Source organism: Schistocerca piceifrons, chromosome 2 (genome assembly GCF_021461385.2).
Source record: "Schistocerca piceifrons isolate TAMUIC-IGC-003096 chromosome 2, iqSchPice1.1, whole genome shotgun sequence".
NCBI lineage: Eukaryota > Metazoa > Arthropoda > Insecta > Orthoptera > Acrididae > Schistocerca > Schistocerca piceifrons.
The window spans coordinates 1,012,362,036-1,012,389,740 of NC_060139.1; the positions used below are offsets into that span (position 1 = coordinate 1,012,362,036).

Sequence of the window (27,705 nt, forward strand, 5' to 3'; positions counted from 1 at the left end):
CGTTATTGTAAAATTCGGATAGACTGCTTTTGTTGTACAGCTATTCCTAGTGGACTTGGAGTCGCGTGTTTCATAGCCAGTCTTGGCTGTTACAAATTTTTTTACACCATCCTGTTGGGGCGCGGTCGGTGTTACGATTTTCCGCATCTGGTACGGATGTAAATTGTTTCAGCAAAAGAATACGTACTTGCTTTAAGGATGCCGCACCTCGTGTTCAACTAGTGTGTGATTTGCGATTGTGTTAATTAAAGATGTTGTGTTTTATAGGTCTTGAGGTGACGTACGTCACATCTAAGCTATATAACATCTTTGGATTCTGTTACGTAAACTTGTTATCTTAAAAGGGAAAAACGTCACGCTGGGCTGTATTATATCTTTTATGCAGAGTAAGTAAAGTCTTATTTTTCTCAAAGGTGACATACGTCACGTTTTTCTTAATCGCACTGCTGTTGGAATAAATGCCTGCTTTATTTGATCTGATACACATCGCATCTGAATTTTAGAACAATCATGTATGCTAGACTTTGACGGACTTGAAATTTAGTAATGTTTCCACGGGATAGTGTGGTTAATATCTTGATAAGACAAAATTTTTTGAAAAACACAGCCCTCAGTCGTGAACAAATTAATTGTGTTCACGACTGAGGACTATGTTTTTCAAAAAAAATGTATTGTACAACAGTCGCTGATTGACAGTCATGTTAAAAACCTTAATATTGATAAGATTTTTTATTGTTTAATGAAGATTGTTTATACTGTGTCGTTTCTATTTATGGGCCAGTACCTTACTACTTCCCTCATCCGCTACTCTGTACCGTATCAATGTTCTTAATACCACTCTTTTTGAATAAATAATATTTTTCCCGTCTAAATAACTCGTGGCGACTAATCCCCACGACTGCGGCAGCCAACCCCAAATCAAGGCAGCTTGTCACACAAATTTACGCCGTCAGATCCTTTTGTCTGACAAGGCATACGCTTCTATAGCTTCAAAATTGTGGAAAAATATAACCGAGATACACTGATAGTAGAAAGAGAAATTGTAACCACTCCCTCCTCAAAAATTTAAAATGAGCTGTGACTACCTGCACTGGTCCCCTCTACTTTGGCCAGTATTTCATGGTCTGAAAATTTTACTTTATTCAAGGAAAATCGTCTTACAACACAAGCATTTAGTTGTTAATTATGAAAATCTTTATTGTAAGTATAGTTCCAGAAATCTGTTCATCTGCTTGACTGCGCTTGAAGTTATGATACTGTGTTCGATAGAAATGTGGAAATACAACTGTCGTCTAGCATTCTGAATAGACATTCAGAATCTATACATAAATAACCAATACAATAACTGAAGAAAATTCACCACTCGAAAAATAGCTTGGAATACTCTAGCCATTAGACAATTATCTGCAATTACTGCACGCAATAAATACATCAACAACTCTCCAATAATTTACCGATTCATTCTGTAATTGTGTCTGGCCACAAGAAATGCCTCTAAAACTAGTACTGCCAAATCCAGGTTAACACGGTGAACCTGTGAAGATACGGAATAAGGCCAGGAAAAAGGAGTAATTCTATAATGGTTTCAAATTCTTGATTATGGTGTGATTGTTTTTAATTTCAGTATTCAGTTCAACTTGTATCGGTACAAAAAAGTTTCTGAGTTCAATAACACAGATAATTATACTTGCAATGACATAGATTCTTTTACTAGAAAAAGGAGTAAAAAAATTTCTGAATTAAAGTGGACTCCAAGGAATATATAAAAGAAAATAAAAATACATCTTTCTTTGAATGTAATTTGAATCTGATGTGTTTTCATTACTACTTAAGGCCAAGGAATTATTACACATGTATTGGGAAGTGCAAAAAATGGCTTAGTAATGAAGCATACCCCAGTCTTCTTTCTGTCAACAGATTTTTATTTGGTTTATACATTTATTAGAAACAAACAAAGATTGATTATCTACGTTTACTTAATGTAGAATGTTACTTATGGCTCTGCGACAACTGTATTTACTACGATCTGCTGTGTTGAGATCATGCATAAACTAAAACATCTTTAAACAAAATATGCATATTTTACTAACTGAAATATTCAGAGGTACCAATCAATACTATGAAAATCAGTTACTCATCGTATGCAAGATTCATGAATCGCAAGCTTTTTGTTTTCATAGTTTATCACTCTTGAAGTTACACCAGTTAACTGCAAACCTGGATTCATATGAAAACTAGAATTAAAAAAATATATGTTTTCAGCAATTGTACAATTATTTTTAGTGATAATTCAGGAAGTACTGAAATAAAGTCATAAAAAATAAATGAGAAACTGTAATTTCAGGAAAGCTGGCAAATATTCCAATATTGCTTTTAAATTCTATGAAAGCTTATCACATAATCAGTCTACATAGCAGCTTGTTCGTCCAAGAACCGCTTGAAAATTATCGGACAGTGCCTTCTCTACACTAGGTATAACTTTTCCTTTAAACGTGTCAGTTACTGAAATAACTGCTTTTGCGAATATCCAGCCATTCTTTCCGAATCCAGTCACTTGAATTTTAGGATTACTTAACTTCTTAAATCTGAGACCCGCCAATACTAGTTTGCAGCGTGACCCAGTGAGGTCTGCAGTCAGCTTTACCTCGATAGCATTGTGGTCAATTTCACCAGTGACGCGTCCTTTTGGACCCACAGATTTGGCTTTATACTCGTCATAACCGAGCAGCATCTCTCTCAACTGAATCTCAGCAGTTACCGCTAGAACGCTACCACGTTTCGAAACAGAGATCCCTTGTGTGCGATGTAGAGACGACAGAGATTTGAACCAGCCTTTCTGAGCAACGAATGATCCCTTAATGGTCGAATGGCCAACCCTTTTGTGGAATTTCTCGTGGATATCGGGTATCTTTATTTGGCTGAGTTTCTTTTTCACTATCTCTGCGTTCACCGTGTTGATTATAAAATCAAATAACGCGTCAGTGGGTGAATCTCCAGGAAGACTCATCACCTGTTTGTTGTTATACTGAACAATAAAGGGCCTAGACGCCTTAACACCATTGTCGCTTCTCTTCACTTTTTTACTTGTTCCAAGTTCAGCGGTGTTGTCAATAAAGTTTTTCTCCTTGTGCACATCTCCTGGTTTGTTTAGACTTCCATCTAACCATGTAGCTGATGACACAACAACTGGAGGGGGGTCATGGACGTTCGTCGATGTGATATCTTTCCGGCCTCTGATGTCATATGCGGCCGTCACGGTGGAGAAACTGACCAGTGCAAGGAAGATAATGTGAAAGCTCCATGGCACGGTAGGGCATTTTGTTGACATCTGAAACAGAAAGATTCTAATCAGTTCAGGTTTTACAGTTTCAGAAATTTTCTAGTGGAATATTTCTCTTCGGCCCTTCGTCAAATGAAACCTCAAACGGCTGTCTTCCCTGAATCCTTTTCGGTATCATAAACCTGACTTTGGAATGATCTGTACCACTGTATCAGAGAACTGAATCACATCGCTAGGTTCAAAAGACAGATAATGACTTACCTCATAAGGCAATAATAATGTGTGCTCTTGTTTTTGAACCCTTTACCAATTTACATCTAAGTACCCTTCTTCCCCAACAAAAATTTCTCATTACTCAAGTCGCTATCTAGGGGAGTTTAAGTGAGTGACGTCCACATCGGATTCGTTGCTCTACGATCAAACGCGCGGCGCTGAGTAGCTCAGAATGCCGCAGAATGAAGCAATGTTCGTGGGTGCGCACCAGTGTTCCAGTTTGCTCGCGCGCGTCGATAATAAAACAGCTGACCTGGTGCGAGTAGTAAACACGCTCTCAGCGCTCTGTGTGTGTGTGTGTGTGTGTCTGGCACAACAATAGATATTCAAAAACGTTTTCAACAGCGTGAACCGTGAAGGCAGCGGCTTAGGAAACCCAATACTATGCGAAATTTTAAAACGTAAACAAATACTATTTTCAACACAAATTTGTATACTTTTAGATGGACACCCCCTATTATTTCGTATGCAATCAACAGCAGGAAAAATTCAATTAAAAGACACGACCATTTATGTCACTATTTTGATACACGCAAACTCACTCATCAAAAGCTTCCCGTTGACCTAGAACAATGAAACTCATCAAGAAACAAGGTTTCACAGTGCTAATAAAGTAAAAAATCAAAAAATTTATTTCTTAAATTATATCACACGCAAAAAATTTGCTTTGCCATTTGTTATAGTTCATCCGTCCATCCCGGGAGACGAGAATTTCTGCGATTTTTGCTTGTTATCGACATTGATATTGGGAAGATAGCGGTCCCGGAAATTCCAAGACTTTCAAGAATGTTTTAAGCTTGAAGACGGATAACAAATGACAAAGCAAATTTTTTTCGTGTGGTATAATTTAAGAAATTAATTTTCTGATTTTCTTTTTTTTCTTTTTTTTTTGCTTTATTAGTACTGTGAAACCTTTTTCTTGTCGAGTTTCATGGTTCTACGTCAACGGGAAGCTTCTGATGAGTGAGTTTGCGAGTATCAAAATAGTGACATAAATGGTAGTGTCTTTTAATTGGATGACTTTGAAGCTTCATTTATTTACACAGTCACGGGACCATAGTCCCTAGTATGTGACTTTCTCAACTTGATACGTCTACCCTTTCCTGAGGATAAGAGGTTTTAACAGTCGGACAGACAGACAACAGAATGATCCTATAAGGGTTCTGTTTTTACCGGCTGAGATACGGGAAGCTAAAAATGGAAGGCAAAACTGAAAAGTGCAAGTGTTGCTTTCATAGTTGTTTATCGTAAGCTGAAGGCGGAAAAACGTAGGCATATATCGTCAGTGGTGACACTAGAGGTGAGAAGTTCAAAAACATTTGAGAGAAATAAGCCTTTAAGTGATTTACCTATCAGTAGGGATCGGTACGATATCGATGATAAGATTCGCTGATGACATTATTATCCTCAGTGAAAGCGAGGTAAACTTACAGGAAGCAAAATAATACATGACGGACAAAGCAAGGAGGACACATAAATCAAACTATCATAGGCAATGAAAGGATTCCTAGCCAGAAGAGGATTACTAGTATCAAACATTGTCCTTAATTTGAGGTAGAAATTTTCGAGGATGTACGTATGTAGGAAAATATTATATGGATGTGAATCATGGACGTAGGAAAACCAGAAAATTGGAGAATCGAAGTGTTTGTAATGTCGTGCTACAAAAGTATATTGAAAATTGGTTGGATCGATAAGGTAAGCAATGAGGAGTTTCTCCGCAGAAACGGCGGGGAGAAAAACATGTAGCAAACATTGAGAAGAAGAAGAGCAGTATGATAGGACATGCATTAAGGCATCAGTGAATAATATCCATCTTACTACTGGGTAAAAACTGTAGGATAAGATGGAATATATCCAGCAAATAATTGAGGATGCTGCGTACAAGTAAGACTCTGAGATAAAGAAGTGGCTGGTACAGGAGAGAAATTCGTAGTACGCTGCACAAACCATTCTGAAGGCCGATGAATCCACCTCCCAAAAAAAGTGACGGTAAATCTGAACATTTTATCGCAGGTCGTCAGAGGACTTGGAATACTTTGTCAGTTTGCTTGAACCAGTAATGAAGAAACAAGAAGCTAATTATATGGTTCAAGTGGCTCTGAGCACTATGGGACTTTACATCTGAGGTCATCAGTCCCCTAGAACTTAGAACTACTTAAACCTAAGTAACCTAGGGACATCACACACATCCATGCCCAAGGCAGGACTCGAACCTGCGATCGTAGCGGTCGAGCGGTTCCAGACCGCTAATTATAGAAAATCAGTGTGATGGATAAAGAAAATGGCAGTAGCACTGTGTTTTTCTGGTTTCCTTTGTTTGATCTCCTTCTACAGAGCATCCAGGCAAAGTACGTAAATGGTTCTTCCTGAAGTGTGCAGCACTCTCTTTTATGCATTGACACTGCAGATATTAGCGATGTCTCGCTGCGATCTGCAACGACGAATCGGAGGTATTCCTGAAGACCACATCTCCCTTCTCGGCACAGCAGCACCCCCGTACTGAGGTCAATATAGAGCCGAGCATGGCAGAGTTCTGCCCAGTTTGTGACCTCAGATTCAGAAGTCAACAACGTCACAAAAGAACGGTGATAACTGTTTCAGATGAACATGTACTTTAGTTAAAACTGAATTTTGTACTTCAAAAGGACAGTTTGTGATTGTATGCAACAAGTGATACCTTCATAGTCAATGGCAGTTCTAACTTATCCAGGTCTCCTATCGCAAAAATGATTTTCAAGTTAAATAAACCTTTTTATTCATTCATGTCGTGAAGTGAACTAATATTTGATCTGCTGTAGTTAAACATGAACTGTCTCCCTGAGCACTCAAAAAAGGCACAGTTACGACCAGACGATTGTAGTTTCGTCTGGTCACAGTACTTTATTTCAAATTTCCTTTGTTACCAGCACTACTTAGGAGGTAACATTACTAGCACATTGCTGAAAAGAGCAGCAGTACTGATAGATTGGTGGGCCGGTGGTTCAGAACTGTATTGAACAGAATTGTACGCAGGAGTGCGATCTGCACTATGCTTTTTATTTATTTATTTGATAATCATTATATTTGGGCTCCACAATAATGGTTGTTCTATTTTCGGATAATTCCACCCGGAACTCATTTTGAGACAGAATGTAAATTAATTTTCATACCTCTGTCGGTATCCTAGCGTATTGCTCTGACTTGGTAGCGAGAGAGCCCGACCACGATTGCCCAGGTACGAACCGTTGCTATTGATGTACCGACACTGCGCAGAAATTGTTCGTTGTTGTGCAGAGTAGCGCTGTTGAACGTCCACACCGAAAGTGCCACGTTGCGCCAAACTTGTATTCGGTGTTCGGTAAGTACGCGGCTATAGGATTCGCTATGTCAGTATCTCACTACGTACTCCCATGTATACATTTGTATCTTCTATCGTCACTGTTGTTGTTATCATTGGTAATAGTGGAAGTGGATAGTACTGTTATTCGAGATGGCCTTAGGGCCATACAAATCTTTCCAATTCTATTACCAGCGCTATTATTACCACTTATGATATTACAATTTTACTAGTTGCGACGTAGTCGGAAATAGAGACACTTATTCGGGAACTAAGGGATTCGTTTTCTAATTTCACTCGACTGTCAAAACAATCTACGTGAGACTATCGATTTAGGTTAATCACGATCATCTCTAGATCTAATTAAAACAGACGAATCCTTATATTATCCCAATACGATAGGGCCAAAGCGGCAGCGTCAAAAGTTAAAAAGATACAAACATAATTAGCTTGGTATCGTTGAATAGATATAAAAATATATACAGGGTGTTTCCGTAAGAGCGAGTAAAAATTTAGCAGGACATAGAGGATGCTGCACTGAACAATTTGAGGTAGGGATCCTCCAGCTTAAGGAGATATCAGGAATAAAATCACATTATTGTCTACTTTTTTATTTATATTAGTTACAGCTAACTGCAAATGCCATCATTGACACAATGAACGTTCCATTTGTACTGTATCTTACAAAATGTGCTGAAACTGACGACCATCAACCTCAATGCAAGTATGACATCGGCGAAAAAGATTTTGACGCACCCGGACAAATATCCCTAGTGAGTTTCGAATCACATCACAGGTAGTTACAATTCTGGCGACTAATTCCATCTCTTTATCTACTGGGGTCTCATACTCAAGTGACTTTAGGTATCCGCATAGGAAATAATCAAGGGGACTCAGGTCATGTGACGTCGCAGGCCATGGAATAGCACCTCCCCTTCCAATCCAGCGACCAGGTGGCCAGGAAATACAGCACTGAGATGGTTTCGGACATCCACACTGAAGAGAGGCGGTGCACCGTCTTGTTGTATTCACATACTCTCACGAATAGCCAAGGGCACGTTCTCCAACAACTCAGGTGGTACTCTTTGGATGAATCTCAAGTACAGGTGGCCATTCAGAGGGCCAGGTAGAAGATATGGCCCAATGAGATTGTCGCTCACAATGCCGGCCCAGATATTCACAGCAAAACGCACTTGATGGTGTGACCCTACTACAGCGTGAGGATTTTCCTTATCCCACACACGGCCATTCCTGCTGCTCGAAATACTCATGGATAAGTAAAGTAAGCCGAGCGGTCTAGGGCGCTGCAGTGATGGACTGTGTGTCTGGTCCCGGCTGAGGTTCGAGTCCTCCCTCGGGCATGGGCGTGAGTGTTTTTAGGATAATTTAGGTTAAGTAGTGGGTAAGCTTAGGGACTGATGACCTTAGCAGTTAAGTCCCATAAGATTTCACACACATTTGAACATTTGAAGTAAAATAAACAAAACCTGCATCACGGCTTCCTAGTAATCAAGCTCGTCCTTCTTGTTTCCTCGGAGGAAATAAAGAATGTACACGTAAATAAACAGCACAGTGTAAATTAGTGCCCAAGTTAGTTGCAAATAATCTGGAAAACAGGAAATGCTAGACAAAGCGGTAGACAAGTTTGCTTCCACATATCCTTAAGCTGGCTTCTCCGACCCGAGGTTCCCTGCTTCATTCTCCATGCCCTGTTACTTTCTTGCACGCGCTCACGGAAACACCCTGTGGTGCAAGCCTGGCCACGTTGTGGGAAGAACAATAACCTGACCGGCGCTGCTGCCCACAGCTAACTGTTTGCTGCAAACTGGACATTACATTCTATACAAGTCTCATATTTCTACAAGTTCTCTAATCTATGATCCTTACTTAACTCAATAATTGGTCTTGCTTGTAACTGTAACTAAATCATACCTTAGTCGGCCGGGGTTGGCGAGCGGTTCTAGGCGCTTCAGACTGGAACCGCGGGACCGCCACGGTCGCAGTTTCGAATCCTGCCTCGGGCATGGGTATGTGTGATGTCCTTAGGTTAGTTAGGTTTAAGTAGTTCTAAGTTCTAGGGGACTGATGATCTCAGATGTTAAGTCCCATAGTTCTCAGAGCCGTTTGAACCATTTGATATCATATCTTATTTTTCAGTTTACTTTCTTTTAGTTGTCATCGATACCAAATAATTATTGTTCGTTGATATATTTGAATTTGTTTCAAAGTTGTTAGAATTTACGGTGGCGTTACGTTTTTATACTTGACCACTGTTCAATTTTTAATTATATTCGCTGTTCTTGTTATTAGTGAGGAACATTTGCCTGTAGAGTAGACGTATAGCCGCTGGAATAATGCTGCCTGCCGGCTATTTCCTTTACTTCTTGGCGCGGGTAGCTTAGGCTGACAGTTATCACTTACGTGCGCGCAGATGGTAATTCTGTGACTTAGGACTCTGTGTTGAGCGCTTTCTTCACTTTAGCGTTAGCAAGTTCAATTGTAGGTTAAAGTCAGTGGTTGTGTTTAGATTATCATTCTGTGTTTTTTGAGTATAGTTATCCGACGAGGAATCTGCGCTGAAACGTTACGTAATTGGAATTAATAACGTTAAAGGAACGATCCGAACATAAATTTCAATAAAGACCGCAAAGTTATAGGGCATTCGCACGTGAAATTTACTTCCTTTATCGACGAGAGTTAAAACTGCGAGGGGCGTTCTATAAGTAGTGCACCCCTTTTCTTCTGAAAGCATATTGGTTTTATTCAGGGTTCCAATACACCACATTGTTCCCTACTCTTTTGGGCACAAACCCTATTTTCTAGTATAGTCTCCGTTCAGTGCGACAGGCTTATGACACCTTACTGGGAGGGTCTGTATGCCCGCAAGGTACCCCACTACTGGTCCACGTAGGGACCAACGTCTTCGAATGGCTCTGAGCACTATGGGACCTAACTGCTGAGGTCATCAGTCCCCTAGAACTTAGAACTACTTGTACCTAACTAACCTACGGACATCACACACATCCATGCCCGAGGCAGGATTCGAACCTGCGACCGTAGCGGTCTCGCGGTTCCAGACTGAAGCGCCTACAACCGCTCGGCCACACCGGCCGGCGCCAACGTCTTGCAGCAACAATAATTTCCCCATCATCCATGTTCTGCTTCCCTCCGAGTGCATCCTTCATCAGGCCAAACAGACCACTGTCGGAAAGTGCGAGATCCAGGCTGTAGGGTGGATGAGGGAGAAGTCAAATGAAGTTTTGTGAGTTTCTGTAACTAGTTTGGGGCGTTATATCGTATTGGAGAAGGAGAAGTTCTTTTGCATTTTTGTGGTGACGAACACGCTGAAGTCGTTTCTTCGGTTTCCTGAGGGTAGCACAATACACTTACGAATTGATCGTTGCACCATGATTGAGGACATGGAACAGAACAACCCCTTTCAGAATACCGGAAGACCGTCGTCATGACTTTACTGGCTGAGTGAGCGCCTTTGAACTTCTTCTTGGAGAAGGAGAAATTCTTTTGCATTTTTGTGGTGACGAACACGCTGAAGTCGTTTCTTCGGTTTCCTGAGGGTAGCACAATACACTTACGAATTGATCGTTGCACCATGATTGAGGACATGAAACAGAACAACCCCTTTCAGAATACCGGAAGACCGTCGTCTTGACTTTACTGGCCGAGTGAGCGTCTTTGAACTTCTTCTTCGGCGGAAAGGTGATGGTGCGTTACCCCATGGATTGCCATTTTGTTTCCGGCTCAAAGTGATGAGTTCATGTTTCATCGCCTGAGACGATGTTCGACAAGAAAATTGTAATCAGTCTCGTAATGCGGAAGAATGGTCCTTCGTTGCTGTTTATGGTCCTCTGTCAGGTGGAGAGTAACCCTGCAGGAACACAACTTTTAGGTCCCCAACTGGTGGACGAGTAAGTCAGCCTACCATCAGAGACGTCTGCATGTGCAGCGAGGTGTTTAATTGTGATCCGTCGATCACCTCGAATGAGAGTGTCCTGTCACTCCAATATTGCAGAAGTCACAGCTGAGTGCGGCAGGCGGGCACGGAGGAGAGCGTACAGGTTTGCGCGACCTGGCTGCGATGATGACAGACGATTCGCCCAACGTTTCACCGTGCTTTTGTTAACTGCCAGGTCTCCGTAGACATACTGCAAGCGCTTACGAATATCTACGATGCTATGATTTTCCTTTAAAAGAAACTCAGTGACAGCTCTCTGCTTGGATCGCACCTCCGTTACAGATTTTATTTTGATGGCTATGTATACCGACGGCACCTACCGGTATTTTATGAAACTATAAGGGCTGAAGAGGGACTATTCCTCGATGCCCCACAATAAATTCCGTATTTTTACGGGCGAAATTGCTAGAAAAAATGGCACTACCTATTGAACGCCCCTCTAAGAATATATTGTTGGAATAAGGAATGTGCGTGCATAACGCTTCAATGTGGATTAGTTAGTAGTGGTATGGGGGAGGGGTGGGGGCTATGAGAGTGAGAGGCAGAGAGAGAGAGACAGGGGGGGAGAGAAATCCCGTGGATCGGTGCCGGATTCTCTGTTCGTTGTCATGTGAGGTGGACATACCGTATACTCTCTTGGGCGTCAAAGTAGAGACTGACCTTGCACAGGCTAATTATGCTTGCTTGCTCGCAATCGGCAAACAGATAAAGATGACAGTGCCCGCATCAGACAAATGAGCTGAATCCAACGGCGAAGAACAAAGGCATCGATCTCTGCAACGATAAAACCGCTGCGTTGTATCCACTGCAGAGGACAAGGACCGTTCGAAATTGTAACTTCCTGTTATACGGTCAACGTAGCTGAAGTTTAGCTAATAGAAATGCCGCTACTTGAAAGGGAAGAAGGGGCTTCTCCATTTATAACATTCAGCTGTTCCTTAGCATTGCACACTTTGCATTTATGTGTGGGTGACTGTTACCTGTGTGTTGCAACGATTGACTTTCCAACTTACGGGGGCGTATAGAAAATTTCATGCCTTAGAACAATGAAGGCGTTGGCGTTAATGTTCTCTTCGTTTTGTTGTGTTAGCATGGGAATCGGCAGAAATTTAACCATGAGGGTCAAGATTTTAAAATTGCCATTTTTGACGTAACTGCGAGTTTGAGAACAAAATTTGACAGGGAGCTCACAAAACTTGTATTTCAAACTGACTGGTATCCACACAGTGACAAACGTATTTCATTGCTATATGTAATGCACACCTTTTAAGTTTAATAACAGGAATAGGAATGCTACCTATTTGCTTCATCGATGTGAAATTACATCTTTCTTATGTTTAAACCCAAGGTACCCAACGAGACATTTACAATATATATGTTTGATTGATACGAAAAATTAAAAACTGTGACACTGGCAGAAAATAAGAATAATGAAAAAATTAGATTGGATTAAAGAAAAAAGCTGTTCTGTTGTGTAGCACATGCTGGATGCTGGCAAAGCTTCGCGGTCACCGTGTAAATGTATACAGATTGTGTAAAAGTGTGTGTAGTGATGTGCCAACTGGCCATCAAAGTGGAAGCAGACGGATGGTCACTGACAAAAAAAAGTCGCCCATACTGTCGCAAACCAGCACCCAGAGTTGTACTCGAACCTGTAAAGGTTCGCAAACACGTTCATGGAACAACAAATAACTATTCAAAATAGTGACTGGTTGCAGTTTTATGTATTTACATCAAATTCAAGCGATATTTTCTTTTGTATACGTGAGTTATTGTTGGACTGTTTATTGTAATGGTTTTATTTCCGTCATTTGACTTCAGATTTGCCTTACTTTACTCAATGTCGGTTTTTTCTCTACTTTCTTGTTGTTTTCATTGCTTTCCAAGTCGCAAAAGCTCCGACATCCGAGCTACACTGTATTAACGGTCTCATCCACGCACAACACATTATTATTAATCATTTTTCATATTTCCTCCCATCCTTAAAAGGGATTTTGGCTACGACAACAGAAGACAGCGGTCATGTCTGCTTGAGTTTTGTGTATATGATCGTATGAATGTGTATGTGTGCTGTGCTTCCTTTCTGAAGAAGGCTTTGGCTGAAAATTTACGTGAACAGTCATTTCGTCGTGCGTGCCTTGTGCTCAGCGTTTGAGTAGCAACCTATCTGTTTCACAGTACAGTTAAACCTTCATGATGTTTGTTGTAAATAATCCACTATACTTCAACAGGAACAATGATGCACATATTTTATAATACCAGTGGAAAGAAATGACATTCATTATGACACATTAAGGTTGTCTGTAGCACAAAAAAGAGATTCAAAATGCTGCAACCAAAAGATTTATCATTTACCCATATATATAAAATGCCTGACACGTAGCAAAATAAAATTTGAGACTATACTAAAACGTTTCTCTTTGATAACACCTCCTATCCAGCAAGAGATTATCTACTACTGTAATGTGTAAATGGTAATGGCTAGGAATTACTGAGATATCTTTAATTGAAAAACGTAAAAACTAATACCCTTATGATGACTGGAGGCATATTCACAACAACAAAAAATATGAATATATAATGACTCGGTCCATGTCATTACGATATATTGTGCAAATGATAAATGGAACAGAAACTAAGTAACTATTGGTATATCACAAAGCATCGAATAAACATATACTTTGGAGACCTTAAAATAAAAAAAAATAAAAAAGTAAGATCAAGCAGATGATCAACGTAAACGTACATTCCAATTCTGCTATGTTTGATTGTTTCTGAAAAACTGATAGAGCTACGGGTGAGAAATATTCCGGGAAAAGAAGCAAATAGGCCACTGTTGGAAAGGTAGGCCTACATCTTACACGAGTTAGGTTATCAGTACTACAAAGGTACTGACATACATGTTAAAGCAAAATATCCAATCGTAAACAGTAGTCTGCTAAGCTCTAGGCTAATAAAGCGGCTGCAGAACCCTGGCAGCTTTCAAAGATTGCCTCTATGTAGTGCCTCTACTACAGGCATGACATCATTGCTCAAAGCCGACAAGTGGAATCTGACACCAGAATTGCCCCCAAAGTCTGTTACGAGTCCCGAACTAACTCCTGATGGCAGGCCTAAAAAAAAAGGAAAATTGAGAATGCTAATAAAGTAGGTAGTAAGACTGGGTTTAATGTCCCATCGACGTCGAGGTCATTAGAGACGGGGCACAAGCTCGGATTGTGTCAAGGATGGGGAAGGAAATCGGTCTTGTCCTTTCAAAGGAACCATCCTGGCATTTGCCTGGAACGATTTAGGGAAATCACAGAAAGCCTAAATTTGGATGGCCGAACGCGGTTTTGAATCGTCAGCTTCCCGGTTACCAGTCTAGAGTACGGGCGGTTAGAAAAGGAACGGAAATTGAGATTACTGAACATGAAAATAAACTTTAAGAAAATCAAGGATTTGTAAACGACTAATTTATTTTGAATTGTAGTATCATAATACTGGAATTGTAGTATCATATTAATGCGTTTAATTTTTTGAATGAAATGTGTAACTACAGATACCAAACACTTTTTTATGTTGCAGCGAGATATGATTTCATAGTTCTGCGAAATAGTCTTCGATCAGCGCAGTTCTCGCCATGTCCTCTACAATAGCTGAAGCATGAACTTCCAAACTTAGTAATGTGGTATTTGACTCTAGAGGAGGCTCATCGTTTTGTTTCTGAAATGTATTATGTAGTACAACAAAAGCAACAATAATAGCCATGACTGTAATTCTTAAGGCTTGTGATAACACTGGAAATCTTCGCTTCAACACACCGAAAAACCTTCCTATTAATTTTCTAGCATGAATGCGACATGCATTATAGAGTCTCTCTGCCCTGTTAATAGGGCCATCAAGTAGTGTCACAAAATAGGTTTCCCAGGGATATGCACTGTTGCCTAATACCCATGGACCTTTAACTCTCCTCTTCCGAGGCATGCCCTTAACCTACTATTCATAAAACCGTTACTATCATGTGTTGAACCAAGTCACCAGTGGTAAACTAGTGGTGGCCTAGGTGGAATTTTTATATAAAATTGATATGCAAGTTAATTAAATTGATCAATTAATCACCAATGCACGGACCAACCCCCGCCCCCGAGCACGTCCACCCCCACCCCCGGACGACGTCATGTGTTTTTCCTAGCCTTCATTTTCATGGTCCATCGAGAGAACGCCACTCCCAAAGTTAACTTCTTGCAAAATAGGAAGCCCCTCCCGCCTAAAGCGAGCGCAACCGCACACTGCAGTGCCTTCAGTACAAAGCGCGACGCATCCCTCAGAACCGTGATAAATGACCGCGGGTTGTTTGTCTAAAGGAAGAGCCTCGGTCTGTTAGGGAATTCTCCCGCAGCATCACACTGTTCTACACTGGGCTATTTACCATCAACGCGACTCCTATAATAAAGCAACTATTAAAAAAGGAAAACACAACCGTGAAGATAGTAAATGTCCTCTTTCTACGAAAATAGGCAAAGTCATTTTCTTTTAGTTTTATGAGCAAAATCGATATAGTTATTACGTTCGACTGCAGGATACAATTCGTATCTCATTTTTTGTGATGTCCAATGAAGTGCACCGCCAACGATCACAAATGATCAGCAGAGACATGTCCACCATGTGTAAAATCAGAACAAAAAATGTGGTGTCACCGCCAGACACCACACTTGCTAGGTGGTAGCCGGTCCATTAGTATACGCCGGACCCGCGTGTCGCCACTGTCAGTAATTGCAGACCGAGCGCCACCACACGGCAGGTCTAGAGAGAGACTTACTAGCACTCGAGCCAGTTGTACAGCCGACGTAGCTAGCAACAGACACTGACGAAGACTCTCTCATTTGCCGAGAAGATAGTTAGCATAGCCTTCCGCTAAGTCAATTGTTACGACCTAGCAAGGCGCCATCACCAAGTTATATTGAAATGATAATACTGTATCAACAAGACCATTGTTTCCCAATTGTGGATTAAAGTTAAGTATTCCAGCAGCTACGTACTTTTCTTTATAGCATTCATTACGTATCCTGTTTCAGACCTCACGCCATCCTGCGTGAGCTTATAGCGTGCATTTCGGCTTCCTCAAACAACACGGTGTTGCACTTCTGCCGACACTTCAAAAAAAGCTTCGTCTATTTTGCTGCGATGATTACCGATCACAGAAGAATGTCCTCGTTATCTCGAAACAGTAACTGAAGTAAAGAAAAAGCGAGAATATAAACTCCAAAGAAAAAAAATCTATATTAAGCAATTTCTTTCAGCTTATTGAACAAATTACACGACCTGAGAGCGTCTCTCACTTTCAGTGCCTGTAAATAAACTGTCACGCACGCGTGTATTGCAAACATTTCAAACAACCTTCCACGCCATTGGTTAACATGTCAGGAAAAAAACCACATTCATTGTACGTTCGATAACAACAAGCTATAATTCAAGAGAACGTAGCTGTTTTGTAACTGTGGCAGGTCCCCTTATACAAACGCGATGCTCTATCATACTACCGTTTACGAAACAAATCGTGAGAGCCTGTCTCGTCCTGTGTAGGTGGGAGATTGAAATTTTGTTAAAAGATATCGCCACAACGAAAAAAATAGAAACGCCTCACAAGAATCATTCTGTGGTGCCCTAGCCGTCTCCTCCACCTACCAGGCGGCAAGTCATTGATATCAATTTGATAGGCTAATTAATTAATTAGATCATGAGAGTCAGTTTGATGGCGACTAATTTTTTTTTCACTAGTCGGATTACACTCACCAGGTAGGTCAAATGGAAATCCGTGGAGGGAAGACGATGTTCTTTTCGAGGAACACTATTGAGATATGACATCTGAAGCTGACCGCAGAGAGACTCTACAGCTCACAACATGCATTTCGCGTAAGAATATTGTAGATGTATCACCAGGAATCGATGTTTTAAGGAAGTAGTTTTTCATTTTACAGTTTATCACCATAGTTTATCGTAGAGAAACCTGCAGGAGAATGTATGTCATGCGCTGGATATACAGGGTGATTCAAAAAGAATACCACAACTTTAGGAATTTAAAACTCTGCAACGACAAAGGGCAGAGCTAAGCACTATCTGTCGGCGAATTAAGGGAGCTATAAAGTTTCATTTAGTTGTACATTTGTTCGCTTGAGGCGCTGTTGACTAGGCGTCAGCGTCAGTTGATGCTAAGATGGCGGCCGCTCAACAGAAAGCTTTTTGTGCTATTGAGTACGGCAGAAGTGAATCGACGACAGTTGTTCAGCGTGCATTTCGAACGAAGTATGGTGTTAAACCTCCTGATAGGTGGTGTATTAAACGTTGGTATAAACAGTTTACAGAGAATGGGTGTTTGTGCAAAGGGAAAAGTTCTGGACGGCCGAGAACGAGTGATGAAAATGTAGCACGCATCCAGCAAGCATTTGTTCGCAGCCCAGGAAAATCGACTTGCAGAGCTAGCAGAGAGCTGCAAATTCCACAATCAACTGTATGGAGGGTCCTACGAAAAAGGTTAGTTATGAAACCTGAACGTCAACTACCCGAGGCGATGGATCGGCCGCCAGGCAGCCCGTGACAGAGCACTTCATCACTGGCCTCCAAGAAGCCCTGATCTTACCCCCTGCGATTTTTTCTTATGGGGGTATGTTAAGGATATGGTGTTTCGGCCACCTCTCCCAGCCACCATTGATGATTTGAAACGAGAAATAACAGCAGCTATCCAAACTGTTACGCCTGATATGCTACAGAGAGTGTGGAACGAGTTGGAGTATCGGGTTGATATTGCTCGTGTGTCTGGAGGGGGCCATATTGAACATCTCTGAACTTGTTTTCGAGTGAAAAAAAACCTTTTTAAATACTCTTTGTAATGATGTATAACAGAAGGTTATATTATGTTTCTTTCATTAAATACACATTTTTAAAGTTGTGGTATTCTTTTTGAATCACCCTGTATATTTCTTACCTTGGGATAGTAACAGCGTTGCATTCCATACGACTAATAGGTCGTAAACCGCAACGATCCAACATTGTAGCGTGTTTTAAGTGCAGAGCTTTGTAGCCTTCGGAGTGCATGCGCTTATGCTCTCTCGTACCAATACCAGACACTAGAACAATATTTTAGAATTGATAGCGCAGTTGATTTACATAAAATGCAGTAAACTCCGTCCGTCTGGAGCTCCATCATGCATAAAAACCACCCGTTCTTGTTCTTAACCGTCTGTTATACCATCACAATATATGTCACCTCCAGACAACACTTTGGAAACGCTCCACAATGCCTCAAAACTCTTCCAGTTTCGTTGACTGTCTTCTATTTCAATCACCCAGTGTGTGCGTGTGTTGTGAGATCAGCAGCACCAACATTGATTTGCACTGTGGGATGTCTAGTTTTCTCGGGGAGCCAATGGACCAAAACGTGTTAATGTCAGTTTAGAACCTAACACAGGCGTCGAAGTCGTGGCGGGCAAAAAATGTATGGCAGTGGACAAAGCGTGTTACAGCAGAGAAAGCGGTGTATTAAAGAACTAAACAGGGTCCCTCTCCTGCGGCTGATAACCTGTGGGAGGGAGGTGGTCCTCGTACAGTACAGGTGATGAAACGTTCCACTGGTCTGTACAAGCGACGTCAATCACTAGCCGCCGGTTCCAATGGATCAGTACCTGTATATTTAATAGGTCCGCCGCATATGATGAGTGCCGGCACGTAGCCTCTATTAGTTTTCGATATATCAGAAGAGAGAGATGAGGAAAAAAATCTATCGGATGAAGTTAGCGGAGCTTTTATAGTTCGTAATTTTTCTCTCTTGGATGGTGCATAATAACGATGATAGAATGTTTGGGTGATAGACGTGAATGAACCCTGACGGACGCGGGTCTGCTTCTGACTGCAGTAACAGTGTGTAGTTTGCAGATGTATCGCAATGCAGTAGCAATATCCTCGTCCTTCTTCCATGGCCTGTATGATGTGGAGTCTTCCTATTTTTTACAACAAGAAACACACTGTAACTGTTTGCACTGCCTTTTATACTACGACATGTTGCAGGAGCAGGCTTCGTTTGGTGCTGACCGTACACATCGTACAGAGGTGGTGGAGCTATGTTAACATGTTCCCATTTCCACCGAGTGGTCAAAAAACGGTCCTATAGCATTAACTCAGCTCACTCTGTTTCTACACGGGTTGCAGAATGTGGTAGATATAGCTCTCTCTGACTTCTGGGTAAAATTGATCTCGCTATCAACTGCGGTGTGTATTACAGTACATCGTTGAGTATCGGGGGTGTCTTTTCAATCGCGACCTTCAACTGAGTATGCTGATGATTACTGCATAATGATTTGACTGACAGCACTCGGTTGAGTCGGAGGAAGCCTTGACGGAACACCGGGTATCTGCTACTTGTTGTGGAGCATGGGGTTAAATGTAGAAGTCATCACCTCCATACAGATCTTTCGTAGCGTTCCTCATTGCTACAGACTGGTCCTATTTCCATGTGCTGCGATGCCCTCAACATGTTTTTATTTTTTTTTCGCCAGTAAGGTGACAGTACCTCTTTTTATTTGTATTAGCCCTTGCGCGTTGTGAACAGCACCTTCCGGTAATGGTCAACACTGGAACAGCAATCATATACATGACTGCAAAATGAAGGAACAATGCTTTTCAAAATGGAACACTGAGACATTCGCTACCCTGTCGATGGGGAAGGTGAGATTAACTGTACAGGTCATAACCTTCGAATAGCTGTCGGAAGCACTCTACAATACCGCAAACTCTTCCAGTTTTCATATGTTGCGATGTCTTCCACATTTTTGTCAATGAAAACATCGCTTCTGTGTTTTATTTCTGCCAGCCTGGGTTGTGGTAGCTGTACAGTGTATGCCATGCGACGTTCAGTTTTTTGTGAGAGCCAGAGGATCGAAACGTATTAATGTTGGTTAAGCAGCAGCTGATACGGATCCCTAAGTTATGGTAGAAAAAACAAAGTGTATGGCGGTGTACACTGATTGGATGTGTTATAACCGAAAAAACAATGTATTAAACTGCTTATAAAGGAACGATACAGGAACCCTCTAGTGTGATTGATAGTCTGTTGCATATAGTCATCCTACAGTACAGGTGATAAAACTTTGCACCGGCCTGTGGAAGCGACTTCGATCACGACCATGATGCAGAGGAAATGTCTAAAAAATAGCGCTAGGGTTTTTGCTGTATGGGATCCTTAACAGATAGGTTCGAAAAGGGCGACTCGTTTCGAGATATGAGAGAGATACAAATGTGATTCACGAGTGGCTGTAATCATTAAAAGACGTCTCTACTGGATCCAACCCAAGTACGTGGTCGAATGGGTAGATTTGATTCCAAATCGCAGCAACGCTTCTACCAGGAAGCATAACACTATCAGCTACTAGTGTGTGTGCCTGTAGACCGAAAACGGCTTTTTATGCGGGGTTACGTTACCACAGTCGCTTCGATCGTGTTTTGAATAGCACAGATCTTATGCTTAATGTATGGTGTGGGCTGTAGAATAACTCTGTGGTCAGCTTCAGATGTCGGTTCTCAATAGTGTTCCTTGAAAAAAAAAACGTCGTCTTCCGTCCACTGATTCCCATACGACCCACCTGATGAGTGTAATCCGACTACTGAAAAAAAATTTCTCGACATGCCAACTGACTCTCATGATCGATTTAATAAATGAGCCTATCAAATTGTTATCAATGACGTGCCGCCTGGTAGATGGAGAAGACAGCTATGGCACCACAAAACGATTCTTGTCAGGCGTTTCTATTTTATTCGTTGTAGCTATATCTTTTAACGAAATTTCAATTTCAAGCTCCCACCTACATAGGACGAGACAGGTTCTCACGATTTGTTTCCTAAACGCTAGTATGATATAGCATTGTATTGGTATAGGGGACCTGCCACAGTTACAAAACAGCTATGTTCTCTTGAATTATAGCTTCTTGTTGTCGAACGTACAATGAATGTGGTTTTTTTTCCTAACTTGTTAACCAATGGTGTGGAAGATTGTTTGAAATGTTTGTAATACACATGTGCATGGCAGTTTATTTACAGACACTGAATGTGAGAGACGCTCTCACGTCGTGTAATATGTTCAATAAGCTGAAAGAAATTGCTTAATATAGATTTTTTTCTTTGGAGTTTATATTCTCGCTTTTCCTTTACTCTAATGACTTTTTAGAGATAACGGGGACATTCTTCTGTGATCGGTAACTATCGCAGCAAAATAGTCGAGCTTTTTATCCTGATTTTACACATGGTGGACATGGCTCTGCTGATCATTTGTGATCGGTGGCGGTGCACTTCATTGGACATCACAAAATATGAGATGCGAATTGTATCCTGCAGTCAAACGTAAAAACTATAGCGATTTTGCCCATAACAAAGAAAATGGACTTTGCCATTTTTGTGGAAAGTGGACAGTCGTTATCATCATGACTGCGTTTTCATGTTTTAATAGATGGTTTATGATAGCAGTCGTGTTGATATTAAACAGCCCAGCGCAGAGCAGTGGGCTGCTGCGGGCGAGTTCCCTAACACACCGCAGCTCTCCCTTTAGATGAACAACCCGCGGTCCTTTATCACACTTCTGAGAGATGCCGGCGTTGCGCTTTGTACTGAAGGCACTCCGGTGTGAGGCTGCGCTCGCTTTAGGTGGGTGGGGCTTCCTGTTTCGCAAGCAGCCGACTTTAGAAATGGCTATCTGGGGCCTTCTCTGGATGGACGAAGTTGTGCTACCAAATTTCCATTTTGTGTTCACTAGGCCGTCGCCTTAAGGCATGCCACTAACCTAAGGACATCACAGACATCCATGCCGGAGGCAGGATTCGAACCTGCGACCGTAGCAGCAGCGCGGTTCCGGACTAAAGCGCCTAGAACCGCTGGGCCAGAGAGGCCGGCTGACTGCGGAGTGCCTGGTGAGGCCTGCGGCCGTAGAGGAGTCTGCAGAAAAACAGCAAATGGCGGACGGCGGCTTGCACGTGCTGTGAGGTGGGCGGTGGAGCAGCTGGCCGTTTGAAGAAGCATGTGTCCTGCCCATAGATGGATGGATGGAGGGAGGCAGGGTGGGGGAGGGGGAGGTGTGAGAGGAACTGAGAGGGCCTCGGTTTTCGGCAGTTTGTAATTGTACATTGAGGAGAACGCACGTTCAAGTCATCCCCTTTGCAGTCTTTTAGGACAACGATTTTCCCCAGAACATGTGCTTCATTATGACCCATTCATTATGAGTGCTGGTTTTTCTCATGACAATTTCGAAGTGCAACTTGAACTGTGACGCAATTTTTTTTCAATCAGTTGTGGTAGCATGTATTGGCTACGATTACCTGGTCTGCAGGATGATTTTTGAGCAGGAACCCTCTAGTGTGATTGAGCAGGCACGTGTAGCGAACTCAGACGTCAAACAGCGATTGATTCTGCAAGCTTACAGGTAATACACTTTTTAAACTCCTCACTGTCCAACATCAGGATCTCATCAGTTGAACGTATTAGTCTCCAAAAAGAATACAGGTAGTACCTTACACCTTTGCCTTTTTTGCACCAGTTTGTGGGTGAAGGGTAGAGTTTGAGTGTGGCTGTCATAGTTTCTAGTGATATTGCGAAATTTTTTTCCAGCAGGTTAACACCAGTTGTACAGCATCGCCTATTTTTGAGCTGTATTGCGCTTTTATGCCGCCCTTGCGTAGCGCTGTATCTATAGCTCTGTAATTAGGCCCGATCTTTGTGATTAATTACGTAATTAGGATCGACTTTTGCGTCAATTTCCCAACCAATACAAATAAAGTACACTATCCACACCTTCTCCCCTGCTTCTAGACAGTTTTCATGTGTTGGAGGGGGGGGGGAGTGCTCTTGGGCTTTCCATCCAGTAGAATCAGGATTTGAGTCCAGGAAAGGACACCGCCATGTTTAATTTCCCATCAGTTCCAAGCACCTCTGGTGGTATAATTGTGTTAGGAGGTTGCAATTGGGCTTTCTGTCCAGGAGGACCGGGTTCTAGTCCCAGAAAGGGTACTGCCAATTTTAATTTTCCACCAGTTCCTGGGTGGGAGGTGAAGTGGGACGTCAGTACAGCCCTGAGCCAAGGAAATTCTCGCCAAAATTCGAAATTCCGGCAAAAATTTGAAATTCCCGCCAATAGGGTAGGTTTGGGCGGGGGAGGGTGGAGAGGGGGGAGAGGGGGCTTGGGCCCATATGCACGCTGAGAAAAACACGTGACATCATCTGGAGTTGGGGGTGGGTGTGGTCGTGGGCGGAGGTGGGCGTGATGGGGGGCGAGGGTGGGCGTGGTCGGGACTGGGGTGGAAGGTGACGGAGGGTGATTATTTGATCAATTTAATTATCTTGCATATCAATTTGACATTAAAATTGCACCGAGGGCGCCACTACACTACTACTGCCACCTTGCGAAGTGTGAACGGTAAGTATGTCACTCTCAACTGGTGACTGTGTGGTGTGCAATGTCCAGTCACAGAATAATTGTTGCTATATTCTTTGATGGCACGGTGACTACCGAACGGTACGTGAAGGCTTTAGAAGAAGATTTCATCCCCATTATTCAGGGTGTCCGTGGTTTCTACAAGATGTGGTTCATGCAAGACGAAGCTCGACCCCCGTCGAAGCAGGAGAGCGTGTTGTACATTTAGGGAAAAATAACCTTTTCTGTTCTAAACATTTCGGCATGGTCGATTTCAGGTGACTGCAATGTAATGGACTCAAAACTTCACGAAATTTTGCAGAACGACAATAGTTTAATTTTGCACTTTCAATTCCGTCTTTTGCTTCAAGTTTTATGTACTCTTTTGCCAATCTTTAGTAGCACTGCTTACTATTTTTACTATTTGAGAAGTATCTGCCGTGCTAACCACTACGAAATCACCAAGTCCAGTTAGTATTCTTCCGAGACCCTAAAATCGCAAGATTAGAAGTACTTGGTTCATCGGCATTAGAATATTATTCCTGAAGTGAGTGCGTAATACACAGTTCTCGGTTTATCACGTATTCATTAGCATGTTAAGAAACGCTATAGAAGTGCCAAAACGAAGAATTAAAATCATAATAATACAGAACATGAATTTACCTTTGTGTTTTATGCTGAATTAGGAAGGAGTAAGTAAACAGTTAGTATTTTTAAGGGGAATCGCTTAGAGAATTCTTGATTTTCTAAAGTTTGGTGTTAGTCTGTACTGGTTTTCACTACTTCAAGTTTCCTAGCGTGTATTATAATTTGACCGTCATCGTTGTCTTCAGAGTAACTTTAAAAGAGTTAAATATAATTCTTTTTTCCCATTTAGCATGTAACCTTAAAATATGGCTACGCTAAGAGTATACTGGAAGACAATGCTAGGTGAAGATTTACGGAATTGTTTACGCAGAGATGCCTCTTAACTGGACATTGTAAAATCTAACTGTCAGTGAAGTTGCCTTAAACGGTTTACTGAACATTGTAAGAACTGGCCTTAATCCCGTACCGTCGTCTTCAGCGGACATTTAACTGGAGACAATATTCTAGAGTTATTCAGGTATTAGAAACACCCAACTGCGTTCCGTAATGCACAATATACTATTAGCCGCAGTAAGAAGGAAACCCTTCGACTTATGGAAGTGGACACGCGAAAGCGTGTTGTCCTTGGCTAATTGAAATTGTTTGTGGGCACGCCATTGACCCGGTGAGCGATAAACTTGTCACGAATGTGACAGCTACGCGCAGAATCAAGCGTTGCGTCTAGCGTCCACGTGACGTATCTTCATCTTAGTTGAGGAGAGTAAACTCTTTCAAGTTTGTAACATGTAAGAACACGCCATATTTACAGGGTGACAATTTTTGAACTATTTGAAATAAAAGCGTCATAACTTCTGAACGGTTTGGTTTAGGACGTTCAAAACTGCACGGTTGGCCGCGGGGCAAGATGGAAATCGTATGGTTTGGTTTAGCAACGAAGCCAACTTTCATGGGCTCATCAATAAGCAAAATTGGCACATTTTGGGGGACTGAGAATCCGCATACCGCGATCGAAAAGTCTCGTCACTCTCAACTGGTGACTGTGTGGTGTGCAATGTCCAGTCACGGAATAATTGTTGCTATATTCTTTGATGGCACGGTGACTACCGAACGGTACGTGAAGGTTTTAGAAGAAGATTTCATCCCCATTATTCAGGGTGTCCCTGGTTTCTACAAGATGTGGTTCATGCAAGACGAAGCTCGACCCCATCGAAGCAGGAGAGCGTGTGATGGCTTGGAGGTGCACTTTGGGGACCGCATTCTAGCTCTGGGGTACCTAGAGGCCACTAGCATGGGCCTCAAAAAGTGGTTCAAATGGCTCTGAGCACTATGGGACTTAACATCTGAGGTCATCAGTCCCCTACAACTTAGAACTACTTAAACCTAACTAACCTAAGGACATCACACACATCCATACCCCAGGCAGGATTCGAACCTGCGACCGTAGCGGTCACGTGGTTCGAGACTGAAGCGCCTAGAACCGCACGGCCACACCGGCCGGCATGGGCCTCAATTGGCCGTCGTATTCTTTGGATCTGAAAACATGCGACTCCTTTTTGTGGGGCTATATTAAAGACAAAGTGTACAGCAATAACCTCAAAGCCACTGATCAGCTGTAAACAGACATTCAGGAGGTCACAGACAGCATCGATGTTCCAACGCTTGAGCGAGTCATGCAGAATTTCGTTGTTCGTCTGCGCCTCATCATCGCTAATTATGGTTGGCATACCGAACATGTCATAACCTAAATCTGAACATCTGTAGTGATGTTTACATGTTGAATAAAGCGTGTGCACCCTGTTGTTTGTAACTGTACGCTTTTTTTATATAGTTCAGTAATTGACATCCTGTATGAAGGCAATATGTTGAGAAAACCTTTTGACGCATTTAAACTACCCTTCAAATCTCGTTCGATATACGATTGCTTGACCAGTCGCATGTACATTTGCTCAGGAATGCACAGGATGTAATTTATCTTTGCCACTAATAGTGAGGGTAGATGTTTCTAATCACAACTGTGCCATATGATTACGTTAGGATGTGTCTCTTGTACCTGCTCTGCGAGTGTAGCATGGGTCACTAAAAGCGTGTTTACAGGCGAATCACATTTTGTTAATGAGGCCAGGGGCTCTGACGTATTCTACACCTTTATAGTGCCTGCTTATGTTTTCCAGTATACCAACATCGGACGCTCTACTGATTGTTGTTCTTAGAAAGGCTGAAGCTGACGTTGTCCGTTTCATTATCTGACTTTACAGAGTACCTGTTTGGCAGAGGAATGGTTAACCCTGGAACCCTAGGGGGGGGGGGGGGGGGGAGGTAGTGTTACACTGTTACTAATCCATCGAAAAGTTTCCAGTTCGTGGTTTGTTCAAAGGAAGTCATAATTCATAGTTTATCCACTAGTTAATAAAAATACAAAATAAGAACAAAATGCCCTGTTTTACTCCCAACGCTGACAATACCACATTGGCGGGAAATGCGAATTGGCACCAACCGCAATAGTAAATTTTACGAGGGTTTAGTAATTTAGGGTTAACAGATTTTTTTACAATAAATTATTGTTCCCAATAAAGACCAATGTATGTTAATACCTGAATGAAGCTTAACGTAACATATAAAATTGTGGTTCTACTGTGATGAACGAAATACTCGCATGTTGCCTTATCTGACTTCTCTTGGGAAAGGCGTCGTCTGCGCAAAAACAGAAAATCTTTACAGTTGTATCGATGAAACTACTCTTTGCGATCTCTCGCTAATAGTTCGATATGATGTTACTGCTATTGCTAATAATGTTTTTGTTATATCTCCCAAGAGCATTTTCTTTATTTACGGTCAAAAAAATTATTATAACTATTTCTTTTTCAGCTAATCAGTTGAATAAAGTGCTCGGTAAGTATGAAACTTTAGTGTACTGTGAATATTGTTATCCGCTAAACTGATTTACTTACGAAAATATGCTTTACGGTTGCATTTCAATTTCAAGCGATTGACAGTGTTCTGTCATTTCTTTGAAAATCTCATGAACCACAGTAGCACCGAATCCGGAACTATGTTGACGTTTGTCAAGGACTGGGAAGTTAGTTGATAAGAGTATCATGACGTACAGCAAAATCTGTACTTGGAAGCAGTTTGTGGTGTTCAAATGGTTCAAATGGCTCTGAGCACTATGGGACTTAACTTCTGAGGTGATCAGTCCCCTAGAACTTAGAACTAATTAAACCTAACTAACCTAAGGACATCACACACATCCATGCCCGAGGCAGGATTCGAACCTGCGACTGTAGCAGTCGCGCGGCTCCGGACAGCATCGCCTAGAACCGCGTGGCCACCACGGTCGACGTTTGTGGTGTGCAAGACCATATATGTAGACTTTAGATGTGCGTGTATGTGTGTGAGAAAGCAAGTGTCTATTCCCAGTAAAACGAAACAGGTTTCTAATGTGACACACACACGCACCATCGACGCAGTACATTTGAAAAATCTAAACTGGCCACTAATGTCATCTGTACTGTATACAGCGAACAATAACGGCATTTTGCATTACACATTCCTTCACTTCCCTGCCGAAAGAAATGTACTGTAAAACCTGACAGTGAGTGCGGATTATGAAGCGATATTAAGTCAGAGATCAAGTCATAAAGCATGGTGTGTTAACTAGGAGAACTCGCAAAAATCCATATAAGAGCTGCTGTCTTACCTCTGCAACCGTCGATAGAGCGTGGATCAGTGACGCCGCGTGGAGTAGGGCGAAAAACCGCGCGCTTATCGTCCTTCCTCGGCCCGTCCAGCGTTATCTCTCGTGCGGTCCAGTGATGTGAACCAAGTTATCCTGACCTTCTATAATT

At 41.9% G+C, this 27,705-nt stretch overlaps 1 protein-coding gene across 1 annotated transcript; it reads right to left on the minus strand.

Annotated features, from left to right (window-relative positions):
• Nucleotides 1-1,979: 1,979 nt before the first annotated feature.
• LOC124776565 lies at nucleotides 1,980-27,705 on the minus strand. Its single transcript, XM_047251605.1, has 2 exons — nucleotides 27,558-27,705; nucleotides 1,980-3,328 (listed from the first exon to the last, which is right to left on the minus strand). Exon 2 carries the CDS (start codon nucleotides 3,326-3,328, stop codon nucleotides 2,402-2,404), a length of 927 nt encoding a protein of 308 aa, XP_047107561.1. The 5' UTR covers nucleotides 27,558-27,705; the 3' UTR covers nucleotides 1,980-2,401.

Coding starts and splice junctions, on each gene's coding strand:
- LOC124776565 (XM_047251605.1), bottom strand. CDS start 3,328: ATGTCAACAAAATGCCCTACCGTGCCATGGAGCTTTCACATTATCTTC.